We start from the raw sequence: 12,316 nt of genomic DNA, 5'->3' as shown, positions 1-12,316 counted from the left end.
TACAAATGGCTGCAAGTACCAACAGAAACCAGATGCGGACCATCTGGGGAACACAATTTGCCATTCCTAATTGGGAATTTCATGTGCGCCTCTGATGGAATTCCAACAGGAAGCAGGAAATTCCTGGGCAAGCATCGCGGTGTAGTGCAGTGTGAGGTGACCTTGCTCGGAGAGATGGTTTTACAACCCTTGGATCAGATACGGCTGTAAAGAAGTCTATTGACGGGATATCGTGTTTGACATGGGGTAGCAGAGAAGTGTAATAAAGCTTAGCAGACACATCGCTTACACCCCCCCTGTAAGCACAGAGGGAAGTCACCAATAAATTATCAAACCACAGGAGTCCAAAGTTAAAGTGGTTGCAGTCCTGTTTGGACCTGTGATCAGAATCAGGCTTATTATCACTGACATATGTTGTGTAGCTGCCTGGCGTCTCACCGATTTAACACCACTGTACAATGACCAGCTCCCTGGCACGCCTTCGGACCGCGTGGAAAACCCACACGCTCAGGGAGCGGGTAGAACGTACAGAACTTTCTAAAGAGGACGCCGGAATTGAACTCTGCACTCCGATGCCCAGGGCTCTAATAGCATTGCCTCTACCGCGGCATTTTGTGGCAGTGGGGCAGAGCAAGACATTAAAAAATGACTATAAGTTACAATAAATAGATTTTGCCAAAGAATCTTAGTGAGGCAGTGTTCATGGACTGTCAAAGTAAATTTATTATCAAAGTATGTATGCGTCACCACATACTATCCTGAGATCCATTTTCTTGCAGGCATTCACAGTAGATTAAATTCATTATTTATTGAAATAATGGCCAAGTGGTTAAGGCGTTGGTCTAGTGATCTGAAGGTCGCTAGTTCGAGCCTTGGCTGAGGCTGCGTGTTGTGTCCTTGAGCAAGGCACTTAACCACACATTGCTCTGCGACGACACCAGTGCCAAGCTGTATCGGCCCTTGCCCTTCCCTTGGACAACATTGGTGGCGTGGAGAGGGGAGACTTGCAGCTTGGGCAACTGCTGGTCTCCCATACATCCCTGCCCAAGCCTGCGCCCTGGAAACTTTCCAAGGCGCAAATGCACGGTCTCACAAGACTAATGGATGCCTATAAAAATATTGAGATACAGTGCAGAAAAGGCCCTTCCAACCCATCGAGCTATGTCACCCAGCGCCCTCCAATTTAATCCTAGCCTAATCACGGGGCAATTACAATGACCAATTAACCTACCAACTGGTACGTCTTTGGACTGTGGGAGGAAATCCCCGCAGTCACGGGGAGAACATACAAACTCCTCACGGCCAGTGGCAGGAGTTGGATCTAGGTTGCTGCCACTGGGTTAACCACTACGCTAGGGTGCGGCCCCGAAAGAAATTCCGCACCGTGTGGGCGCTACGGCGGCATAGTGGTTAGCGCGGCGCCGTTACCGTTCGGGGTGTTGGAGTTTGCGGTTTGATCCCGCTGTCCTCTGTAAGCAAGTTTGCACGTTCCTACCCGTATGTGCGTGGGTTTCCTCCGGGTGCTCCGGTTTCCTCCCAAAGACCTACTGCTTGGTAGGTTAATGGATCACTGTAAATTGCCCGTGATAAAGTCAGGGGTGTTACTGGGCAGCACGGCTTGGAGGGGCGGAAAAGCCTGTTTCACGCATAGGTCTGAATAAATTAAAAATAGAGATTTAACTAAACACTATGCAAAAATTAGACACAAAGACTGACAATTAAGTAACAACAACGCTGTCAGAAATCTGACATTGGAGAGGAAGAAGCGGAGGTTGGGGGCAGGGTAGTGGGTCAAATGACCCTCCCGTTACCCCCCTCCCCATTCACAGCTGGCGACACAGCGTTTGGTGTAACTCCCAACACTCTTTCCAACTACATCCTCCCCAGAGTGCAAGCAGAGCCGTTCCCACCTGCTGTTTGGGCGGCCAGCGTCGTCCCAGCTGGAATCCCTGCTCCACCGCAGTGTCCTGGCTCGGCTCCCATCTCTTTGAACTACGGCCGTTTGGCTCCGGTTCGGATCACATGCTCTCTATAAATAACCGTCGTGGAAGGCCTCATGCTCGTCCAAATCTGCCTCCTTTAGAACCAGAAACAAATCTGCTATCATAAATAGAAGAGATTCTGCAGATGCTGGAAATCCAGAGTAACACACACACAAAATGCTGGAGGAACTCAGCAGGTCAGGCAGCATCTATGGAAATGAATAAACAGTTGATGTTTCCGGCTGAGACCCTTCATCAGGACTGGAAAGGAAGAGGAAAGATGCCAGAATAAAAAGGTGGGTGAGGGTGGGGGGGAAGGACGACAAGCTGGAAGGTGATGGGTGAGATCAGGTGGGTGGGAAAGGTCAGGGGCTGGAGAGGAAGGAATCTGATTGGAGAGGAGAGTGGACCACAGGAGAAACGGAAGGAGGAGGGGACCCAGGGGAGGTGATAGGCAGGCGAGGAGAAGGGGTAAGATCCAAGAGTGGAGAACAGAAGAAGGGGCGGGGGAGAAATATTTACCGGAAGGAGGAATCGATATTCCTGCCATCGGATTAGAGGCTACCCAGGTGGAATATGAGGTGTTGCCCCTCCACCCAGAGGGCGGCCTCATTGTGGCACAAGAGGAGGCCGTGGACTGACACGTCAGAACAGGAGTGGGAACGGGAATGTTTGGTGAGGTGTTATGTTTCATACTTTCAAAGTATTGAACTGATTCAGAGCAAGACACAGGAGTCCGAACTGAACGTTTACTTCAGGCGAGGCACAGATGGTAGTGTGATGATGCATGCAAGTCACATATTCATACATATAACCCGTAATGAATTATTATAACCTGTAATGTATTATTTAAATGAGCAAAAATGCTTAATTAATATATATATATAATTAAAGATGTGGCTGTGGGAGTGGTCCTGGGTCAAGGGGTTGGAGGCAACAGAGATTACAGAGGGGGAGCGGTGAGAGAGGGCCCCACTGATCTCTCCTCAGAGAGAAGATTCGTGGTACTTTTTCAGGGTAGGCATCCCTCAAAGAGACAGTGTAACGTGACATTTGTTGTTTTGTGGCAACAGTGCTGTAAATTGTTATAATTAAATACAAATTAGATTAGATTAGATCCAACTTTATTGTCGTTGTGCCGAGTACAGATACAAAGCCGAATGAAACGCAGTTAGCATCTAACCAGAAATGCAAAGAATAGTGTTATTTACAAATTAACTGCGAATAAAAAGTAAGTGCTACAGCACACAAATACGAAAGTACTGAGACAGTCCAATATGGGGGCAATACTGCTCAGCGCTGTGATGTTTCCTGAGCCTGCTGGTGCGGGAACGGAGGCTCCTGTAACGCCTACCAGATGGGAGGAGAGTAAAAAGTCCATGGTTGGGGTGAGATGCATCCTCGATAATGCTTTTCGCCCTGCCCAGGCAGCGTTTATGGTGGATGTTCTCAATGGTGGGCAATTGGGTGCTGATAATCCACTGGGCAGTTTTCACCACCCGCTGGAGAGCTTTGCGGCTCGATACGGGACAATTGCCAGACCACACTGAGATGCAGTTGGTGAGTATGCTCTCAATGGTACAGTGGTAAAAGTCCATCAGTATCCTGGGACAGAGGTGAGCTTTCTTGATGCTCTGCAGGAAATAAAGGCGCTGTTGTGCCTTTTTGATCAGGATGGAGGAGTTCAGGGACCAGGTGAGATCCTCGGAAATGTGGACACCCAGGAATTTGAAACCTGATACACGCTCCACTACAGCTCCGTTGATGTAGATGGAGACGTGAGTGTGGCTCCTAGCATGCCTGAGGTCCACAGTGATCTCCTTGGTCTTTTTTTTCATGGTCCAGGTTGTTGTCGGCACACCACGCAGCCAGGTGCTGGACCTCATCCCTGTGCGCCGTCTCATTATCCCCTCTGATCGGGCCAACCACCGTGATGTTGTCTGCAAACTTGATTATGGAGTTAGAACCATGTACAGGAACGCCATCATAGGTTACAAAAAATTACAAAATATGTAAATAGTGTAAAAAGTAAATATTGAGGTAGTGTTCATAGATTCACTGTCCATTCAGAAATCAGATGGCAGAGGGGAAGAAGCTGTTCCTGAATCATTGACTATGTGTCTTCAGGCTCCTGTACCTCCTTCCTGATGGTAGCAATGAGACGAGGGCATTGTGTGGGTGACAGGGGTTCTTAACGATGGATGCCACTTATTTGAGGCATCAGCTTTCCAAGGTGTGCTCGATGGTGAAGAAAGAGTAGGACGAGGGAACACACACCAGTCCTCAGAGATGGATCGGAAGTTGGGAGTGTGAGCAGTTTCAGGTTCCCGGGTGTCAGTATCCAACAGGGACCCAGGTACTGATGCAGCTTCGAAGAAGGTACAATGGTGGTATATTAGAGGAGATTTGGTTTGTCACCCAAGAGGTTAACAGATGTACCCTGGACAGCATTCTAACTGGCTGCATCACTGTCTGACATGGGGCAGAGGCTATTGCACAGGATCAAAGTGAGCTGCAGAGAGTTGTAAACTCAGTCATCTCCATCATGGACACCAGCCTCCATAGTATCCAGGACATCTTCAAGGAGCGATGCATTAAAAAGGCAGCATCCATCACTGACGACTCCCAGCACCCAGGACGTGCCTTGTTTTCATTGCTACCATCAGGGAGGAGGTACAGGAGCCTGAAGACACACACTCAGTGATTCAGGAACAGCTTCTTCCCCTCTGCCATCAGGGAGGAGGTACAGGAGCCTGAAGACACACACTCAGTGATTCAGGAACAGCTTCTTCCCCTCTGCCATCAGGGAGGAGGTACAGGAGTCTGAAGACACACACTCAGTGATTCAGGAACAGCTTCTTCTCCTCTGCCATCTGATTTCTGAATGGACATTGAATCTATGAACACTACCTCAATACCTTTTTAAATTTCTATTTTTGCACTACTTATTTAACTATTATATATATAATATTTACTTACAGTAAGTCATGCTTTTCTTCTCTATTATCATGTATTGCATTGTACAGCTGCTGCAAAGACATCAAATTTCATGCCATATGCCGTGATATTAAACCCAGTTCCGGTTCTGATGGTGGGCAGGCTAGTGCCCATGATGGAGATGACTGAGTCTAAACCCTCTGCTGTCTAAAACATAGAAAACCTACAGCACAATACAGGCCCTTGGGCCCACAAATCTGTGCCAAATGTGTCCTTACCTTAGAAATTACCGAGGGTTACCCATAAGCCTCTATTTTTCTGAGCTCCATGTACCTGTCCAGGAGTCGCTTAAAAGACCCTTTCAGATCCACCTCCACCACCGTTGCCTCAGCCCATTCCACGCATTCACCACTCTATGCATAAAAAACTTACCCCTGACATCTCCTCTGTACTTACTGCCAAGCATCTTAAAACTATGCCCTCTTGTGTTAGCCATTTCAGCCCTGGGAAGAAGCCTCTGACTATCCACATGATTAATGCCTCTCATCATCTTGTACACCTCTATCAGGTCACCTCTCATCCTCCGTCGCTCCCAGGAAAAAAGACCGAGTTCACTCAACCTATTCTCATAAGGCATGCTCCCCAATCCAGGCAACATCCTTGTAAATCTCCTCTGCACCCTTTCTATGGCTTCCACATCCTTCCTGTAGTGAGGCAACCAGAACTGAGCACAGAACTCCAAGTGGGGTCTGACCAGAGTCCTATATAGCTGCAACATTACCTCTCAGCTCCAAAACTCAATCCCACATTTGATGAAGGCTAATGCACCGTATGCCTTCTTAACCACAGAGTCAACCTGTGCAGCTGCTTTGAGTGTCCTGTGGACTTGGACCCCAAGATCCCTCTGATCCTCCACACTGCCAAGAGTCTTACCATTAATACTATATTCTACCATCATATTTGACCTACCAAAATGAACCATCTCACACTTATCTGGGTTGAACTCCATCTGCCACTTCTCAGCCCAGATTTGCATCCTATCGACGTCCTGTTGTAACCTCTGACAGCCCTCCACACTATCCACAACACCTCCAACCTTTGTGTCATCAGCAAATTTACTAACCCATCCCTCCACTTCTCTTCTGATCTTGTGCGTTGGAGCCTCTGTACCAGGCTGTGGTGCAGCCCGTCAGAATGTTCTCCATCGTAAGAGTATTTGGTGACATAGCAAATCTCCTAAAGAAGTGGTGACTGGCACGCCAGCGTGCAAGGACCCTGCAGTGCAAGAGGTGCACGTGAGCGTGACTTCACCGTTTGATCCCAGAGGAAATTACAGAATCACAGTAGCATTACAAGTACACAGATATACAAATATTAGAAGGAAAGTAAGAAAGAAGGAAAAATAGTTACCTCAAACAGTCTAACAGGAGGGAGTCATCACTTCCTCAGCTATAGGTTGACTCATTCCAGAGCCGAGGGTAAGAATGACCTCATATAGCACTCTTTCCACCCCTTCCACCACTGACCCCTCAATGAGGACAGGTGCATGTTCCCCTGACTTCCCCATCTGGAGTCCTTCATGCAGTGAATACCCCCTCACACACAAGAACTGGTGGCCCCTGCCCTCTGTGCTGGAGATCTGGGGTGGAGGGGACTGCACAGAGCAGTAATACGTCCAGCTCTGTACGTGATCTCCCAGCCGTGTGTCATGTCTGTAGGCCGAACGAGACCACCACATGTGCATGGAGTGGGCGAGCTGCTGTTCTCGTTTGTATATCTGAAGGGGCTGCCTCTCACCTTTGATTTTACCCCCATCCTCCACATATTCAGCCATTGCAGCCGAGCTAGATATCGATGGGTCCTGGAGGCAGGCAGCCAGGGTTTCTATCGCATTGAGAATTACCTGCATGGGGGGGTGGAGACGTCTCTACCAAAGGGGATGGATGGTGCTCCTTCCCTCCCCTACTCTGTAGATCACCCTTGGGCAAGATGTAGCACCTGCTTTGCCCCCGATCAGGGTCACGTGAAGCCATGGGAGCAGGTGGTGGACGGTCGTTTGAGCAGCCGGTGCAGATCACAAGTCCTGGTTATGTGACCACTGACAACAGGCAGACAATCTCTGAAGAGTATTGATAACGGCCGGGGTCACCTGTCTTGTACAGACACTGCCCAGAAGAAGGCAATGGCAAACCTCTTCTGTAGAAAAATTTGCCAAGAACAATCATGGTCATGACCATGATCGCCCATGTCTTGTGACCGGCACATAACGATGATGATGGTTGGTTAGTGAAGATCTTGTCTTCATTCAAATCAAATCATTACATAGGGTAGAACAAGGGAAAACGCTAGCAGATTGCGGAATAAAGTGCCGCAGTTACAGAGAAGGTGTAGCGAAGGTGTGAGGTCATAACGAGGTAGATTGTGAGGTCAGAATGCATCTTATCACACTAAAGAACTGTTCAGTAGTCCTGTATCAGGGGTGGAAGCTGCCCCTGAGCCTGGTGGTACGTGCTTCCAAGTTTCGTATCTTCTGCCCGATGGGAGAGGGGAGAGAAGTTTGGGGTGGCTGGGGTCTTTGATTATGCTGGCTGCCTTACCGAGGCAGTGAGAAGTGTAGACAGAGTCCATGGAGGGGAGGTTGGTTTCTGTGGAGGGCTGGCTCTCTGCTCTCCCTTGCACCCACGGGCAGAGCGGTTGCCATGCCGAACGGTGAAGCACCCAGACCGGATGCTCCCTGTGGTGCGTCGATAAAAATCGATGAGGTGCCGCATTTTTTTTTAGCCTCCTGAGGAAGTAAAGATGTTGGTGAGCCTTGTTGACTGTGGCGGCTTTGTGTTGGGATCAGGACAGCCTGTTGGCGAGGTTGCTTCTGATGTCCTTATGAGGGATTGGGTTGGATCCGGTGGACCAGCATGGGTGCTGATGGGCCGAATGCTCTTCCTGTGGTGGGTCTCTGCACTGCCCTGACACCTCCTCTCCTCTCTGTCTCCTACAGAATCCAGCACAGCACAGCGGTGTGCAGAACGAGAGCAGCCTGATCTATTTCTGGTGCGCCTTCCTCGACTTCAGGTGAGATGATCTGCGAGATGTCCCTCTCCGTCCGTCCCTGTGACGTGAACCAGGGCTGGATGCCCGGGATGGGGGGGTGGGGGACCAGGACCCTGCGGCACACGGGTGCCCGGGGGTGATTATGCCGGCAGTGACCCTGTGGAAGAAGCTGTGTCTGTGGTGGGGGCTCCCTGTTCACAGAATAGGGAGATGTGGGAGATTCTGGAGGCCCCTGAGTCTCATTGAACGTACAACAGTACGGTCCCTTTGTCTCACCATGTTGTGCTGACCTTTTCTCCACGACTTGGCTTCCATGCCGCCTGTGGCAACGAATTCCACAGATCCACCACTCTCTGGCCAAAGGAATTCCTCCTCATTCGTACCTCTATTCTGGTCAAAGACTCCACCCATAGGAAATATTCTCTCCACATCCACTCTATCGAGGCCTTTCAACATTTGATAGGTTATAAAGAGATTCCCCCTTCATTCTTCTCCTCCTCCCCTCTTCTATTCCCCACCCTAGTCTCTTACTTCTCAGCTGCCTATCACCTCCCCCTGGGTCCCCTCCTCCTTCCCTTCATCCATGCTCCACTCTACTCTCTTATCAGATTCCTTCCTCTCCAATCCTTTACCTTTCCCACCCACCTGGCTTCGCCTCTCACCTTCCAGCTAACCTCCTTCCCCTCCCTCCACTTTCTTAGTCAGTCTTCTTCCCCCTTCCTTCTCAGCCCCGTAGAAGGGTCTCGGTCCAAAATGGCAGCTGTTTACTCTTTTCCATAGATGCTTCCTGACCTGCTGAGTTCCTCCAGCGTTTTGTGTGTTGCTTCACATAAACCAAAACAGTTAATAAAATAGAATTCAAAATGCATGTCGTGCGCAGCACGGGGTAAGCAGTAAACCTCTCGCTGACGTAGTGACGAGACCTCGGAGGTGGCAAGGGTATTCATCTGTGTCACAGCCTGAGGGAAGAAGCTGTTACCCAGTCTGGCAGTCTAGTCCTGATGCTCCCATACCTCCTTCCTGATGGCTGTGGGTCGAAGAGATTGTGGGATGGGTGGTGCGGATCCTCAGCAACGCTTCAGACCCTTCGTGTACAACACTCCCGGTAAATGTCAACAATAGTGGGGAGGGAGACCCCAGTGATCCTCTCAGTGGTTTTTACCGTCCTCTGTAGGGTCCGGCAGCTTCCGTATCGTACAATGATGCAGCCAGACAGGATACTCGCCTAGAGCGTTACTGGGATGGGGCGGGGAGCCTCAATCACCCTAGAAAGGGCAGACGCTGCCCTGCCTCCTGGGGTAGTGAGGAGCTGTTGTGATCAGTGCCCAGTGACAGTGGGACTGCCTTCTCTCTCAGCTCCGGGACGGGAGTCTGGTCCAACGAGGGGTGCATCCGGATCGGAGGGAACGCCTCCCACTCCGTCTGCTTCTGTAATCACCTCACCAACTTCGCCATCCTCATGCAAGTGGTGCCCCTGGAGGTGAGTGTACTTTAGCCTGGACAATGGAGAGGGCCTAGACGCCATTTATCAGGACATGACCGGCAGTAGAGACCGGACAGGCTGGGGCTGTTTTCCTTGAGGCCGATGGGTGACACGTCATGAGGGGCTTTCCCATTCCCCAGTGTAGGCAAGTCATGTCAAGTGGCTTATTGTCATTTATCTATATAGGTGTATGCAGTCTAACGAGACACCGTTTCTCTGGACCAGGGTGTAAAACACAGTAGTTCACATAACACACAATAACTTTGGAAAGTAAGAATTAAATCTACAAATGAATTGAGCATAAACGAAGTAAAGTGCATAAAGTAAATATTGTGGGGTATCGGACACTTTGAATACGATGCGGCTGGGAGTTCAGAAGCCTGATGGCCCGAGGGAAGAAACTGTTTCCCATCCTGACCGTTCTTGTCTTTATACATCGGAGTCTCCTGCCCGATGGTAGAAAGTCAAAGAGGATGCTGGATGGATGGGTGGGATCCTTAATAATACTGAGGGCCCTGGGAAGGCAGCGTTCCTGATAAATGTCCCCGGTGGATGGTAGAGAGACCCATCTGAGACCCATCTCAGCTGCTGTCACAGTCCTTTGTAGGGACATCTGGTCTGCGGTCAACGCTCTCAATGGTGCTCCTGTAAAATTCAGCTAAGATGGTGGGGTGGGTGGTGGTGGGAACTTCAATCTCCTCACTGCTGTGCCTTCTTGCTTTGGGAGGTAATATTGAGGGACTAGGTGTGTTTGTAAACTCCGAGGAACATGAGGCACTTAACCGTCACTACAGAGGAGCACGTATGCATGGGGGTGGGGGAACGGTTCATCTGCACCTTCCTAAAGTCCACAGTCACTTCCTTGGTCTTCTCCACTCCACATTCAGTCTTCGGTTGTCGTTTTCACACCAGTCCTCCGGCCGATCTACTACCTCTCTGTACTCCGACTCATCATCGTTATTAATGGAGGCCAGCCACTGGCTGGAGAGCATAGCGTGAGGGGGGAGAGGTTCAAAGGGGCCTTGAGAGGCAAATTTTTCACAGAGAGGAAGAGAGAGGCTGGGAGAGGGAGAGGGTGGGGGAGAGAGAGAGGTTAGGAGTGGGAAGAAGATGGGGAGAGAGAGATTGGGAGAAGGAGAGAGAGGAGAGATTGGGGGGGTGCGGTAGAAAGAGACATTAGGCGAGGAGAGGATGGGGAGAGAGAGATTGGGAGAGGGAGAGAGAGAAGGAGAGATTGGGAGAGGGGAGAGGGTGGGGGAGAGAGAGAGGTTAGGAGGGGGAAGAGGATGGGGGAGAGAGATTGGGAGAAGGAGAGAGAAGGAGAGATTGGGAGAGGGGAGAGTGCGGTAGAAAGACACATTAGGAGAGGGGACAGAGATTGGGAGAGGAGAGGATGGGGCAGAGAGAGAAAGAGCGGGGGAGAGGGAGTAAGAGAGAGAGACATGGGGAGTCATGTTCCATTGGGAGAAAAAGTTAACAGTTGAATTAAGAACCTACCTCAGAGGAGAGGGCCACTCGGCCCGTCATGTTCCTGGAATCGCAGCTTCTCCTTGCCAGCTCCAGAGACCTGATTTCAGGTGTGTCAGTGTGTTAGTCGGCCACTGTAAAGTTCGTGTGGGTGAAAGGACAAACTAGCCTTGCACACGGGGGGTCAGATTACTGGGACGTTAGTGTGGGATTGCACTGAATCAGAGTCCGGTTTATTACCATGTATTTCGTGAAATCTGTTGTTTTTCAGCTGCAAAACAGGCAAATATCTAAAATTTCAAGTTACAAAAATAAATAGTGCAAATAGGAATAATTTTCAAATTTTAATTTATTGAGATATAGAGAATAGGCCCTTTGAGCCACCTAGCAAACCCTCGATTTAACACGAGCCTGGTAATGGGACAGTTTACAATGATCAATTAACCTGCCAACTGGTACGTCTTTGGACTGTGGGAGGGAACCCGGGCAGTCACGGGGAGAACGTGCAAACTCCTCACAGGCAGCGGCAGAATTGAACCGGGGTCGCCTGTACTGTAAAGCGTTGTGCTAACCACTATGCTACTGTGCCGAGGTAGTGTTCATGTGTGTGAAAAGAAATAGTGCAAAAAACAGAGAGAGAAAAAAAATAGTGAGGTAGTGTTCATGGGTTCAGTGTCCATTCAGAAATCTGATGACCCAGGTGAAGAAGCTGTTCCTGAATCGTCGAGTGTGTGTCTTCAGGCTCCTGTACCTCCTCCCTGATGGTAGCAATGAGAAGAGGACATGACCTGGGTGATGGGGTCCTTTACGACAGATGTCAGCTTTTTGAGACATCGCCTTCTGAAGGTGTCCTCGATGCTGGGGAGGCTGGTGCCCACGATGGAGCTGACTGAGTTTACAACTTTCTGCAGCTTTTTCCGATCCTGTGCGGTGGCCCCTCCACACCAGACAGTGATGCAGCAGTTAGAATGCTCTCCATGATACATTTGTAGAAATTTGCAAGTCTTTTGGTCTTATACCAATTCTCCTCAAATGGTCCAGCATGGACTAGATGGGCTGAAGAGCCAGTTTCTGTGCTGTACTTTCCTATGCTCTGTGACTCCTAATGAAATATAGCTGCTGTTATGTTTTCATTTAATTCTTTTTCATTTGAAACCATAGCCCTATGATTGCAGTCATCGGGAGGTGTAAGGGAAAGAGTTCTGGAGACCCTCCCCTCCACCCCTTCGTCCTTTGTTTGAGGGAAGGAGCCTGAGGTGACGGGCTGTTTAATCGACTGGTAACTTTGGGAGTGTCACAATGATCTGCCTGGAATTAATGTGCTGGTGTTGTTCGAACTACATGTACTTTACAGACGATAAGATCACGTAGTGCATTAGGAAATCCTAAAATCGATATC

At 49.6% G+C, this 12,316-nt stretch overlaps 1 protein-coding gene and 1 long non-coding RNA gene across 2 annotated transcripts in view; one reads left to right on the top strand and one right to left on the bottom strand.

The window, feature by feature from the left end:
• The window catches only part of adgrd1 (adhesion G protein-coupled receptor D1), a 145,623-nt gene extending 133,515 nt beyond the window's left edge, over positions 1-12,108 (top strand). The window contains exons 14-16 of the mRNA XM_073050279.1: positions 7,915-7,988; positions 9,324-9,447; positions 12,079-12,108. Coding sequence (XP_072906380.1) covers positions 7,915-7,988; positions 9,324-9,447; positions 12,079-12,108 — 228 coding nt within the window. The remainder of the gene's footprint in view (positions 1-7,914; positions 7,989-9,323; positions 9,448-12,078) is intronic.
• LOC140730912 (uncharacterized) lies at positions 715-2,619 on the bottom strand. Its single transcript, XR_012099699.1, has 3 exons — positions 2,505-2,619; positions 1,911-2,077; positions 715-1,653 (listed from the first exon to the last, which is right to left on the bottom strand). It is a non-coding gene; the product is annotated as an uncharacterized lncRNA (long non-coding RNA).
• Positions 12,109-12,316: the final 208 nt, after the last annotated feature.

The sequence above is a fragment of the Hemitrygon akajei genome, chromosome 7 (assembly GCF_048418815.1).
Source record: "Hemitrygon akajei chromosome 7, sHemAka1.3, whole genome shotgun sequence".
Classification (NCBI taxonomy): Eukaryota; Metazoa; Chordata; class Chondrichthyes; order Myliobatiformes; family Dasyatidae; genus Hemitrygon; species Hemitrygon akajei.
Note: the sequence above shows the minus strand (reverse complement) of the source record. Positions and strands in the feature narration are given on the sequence as shown.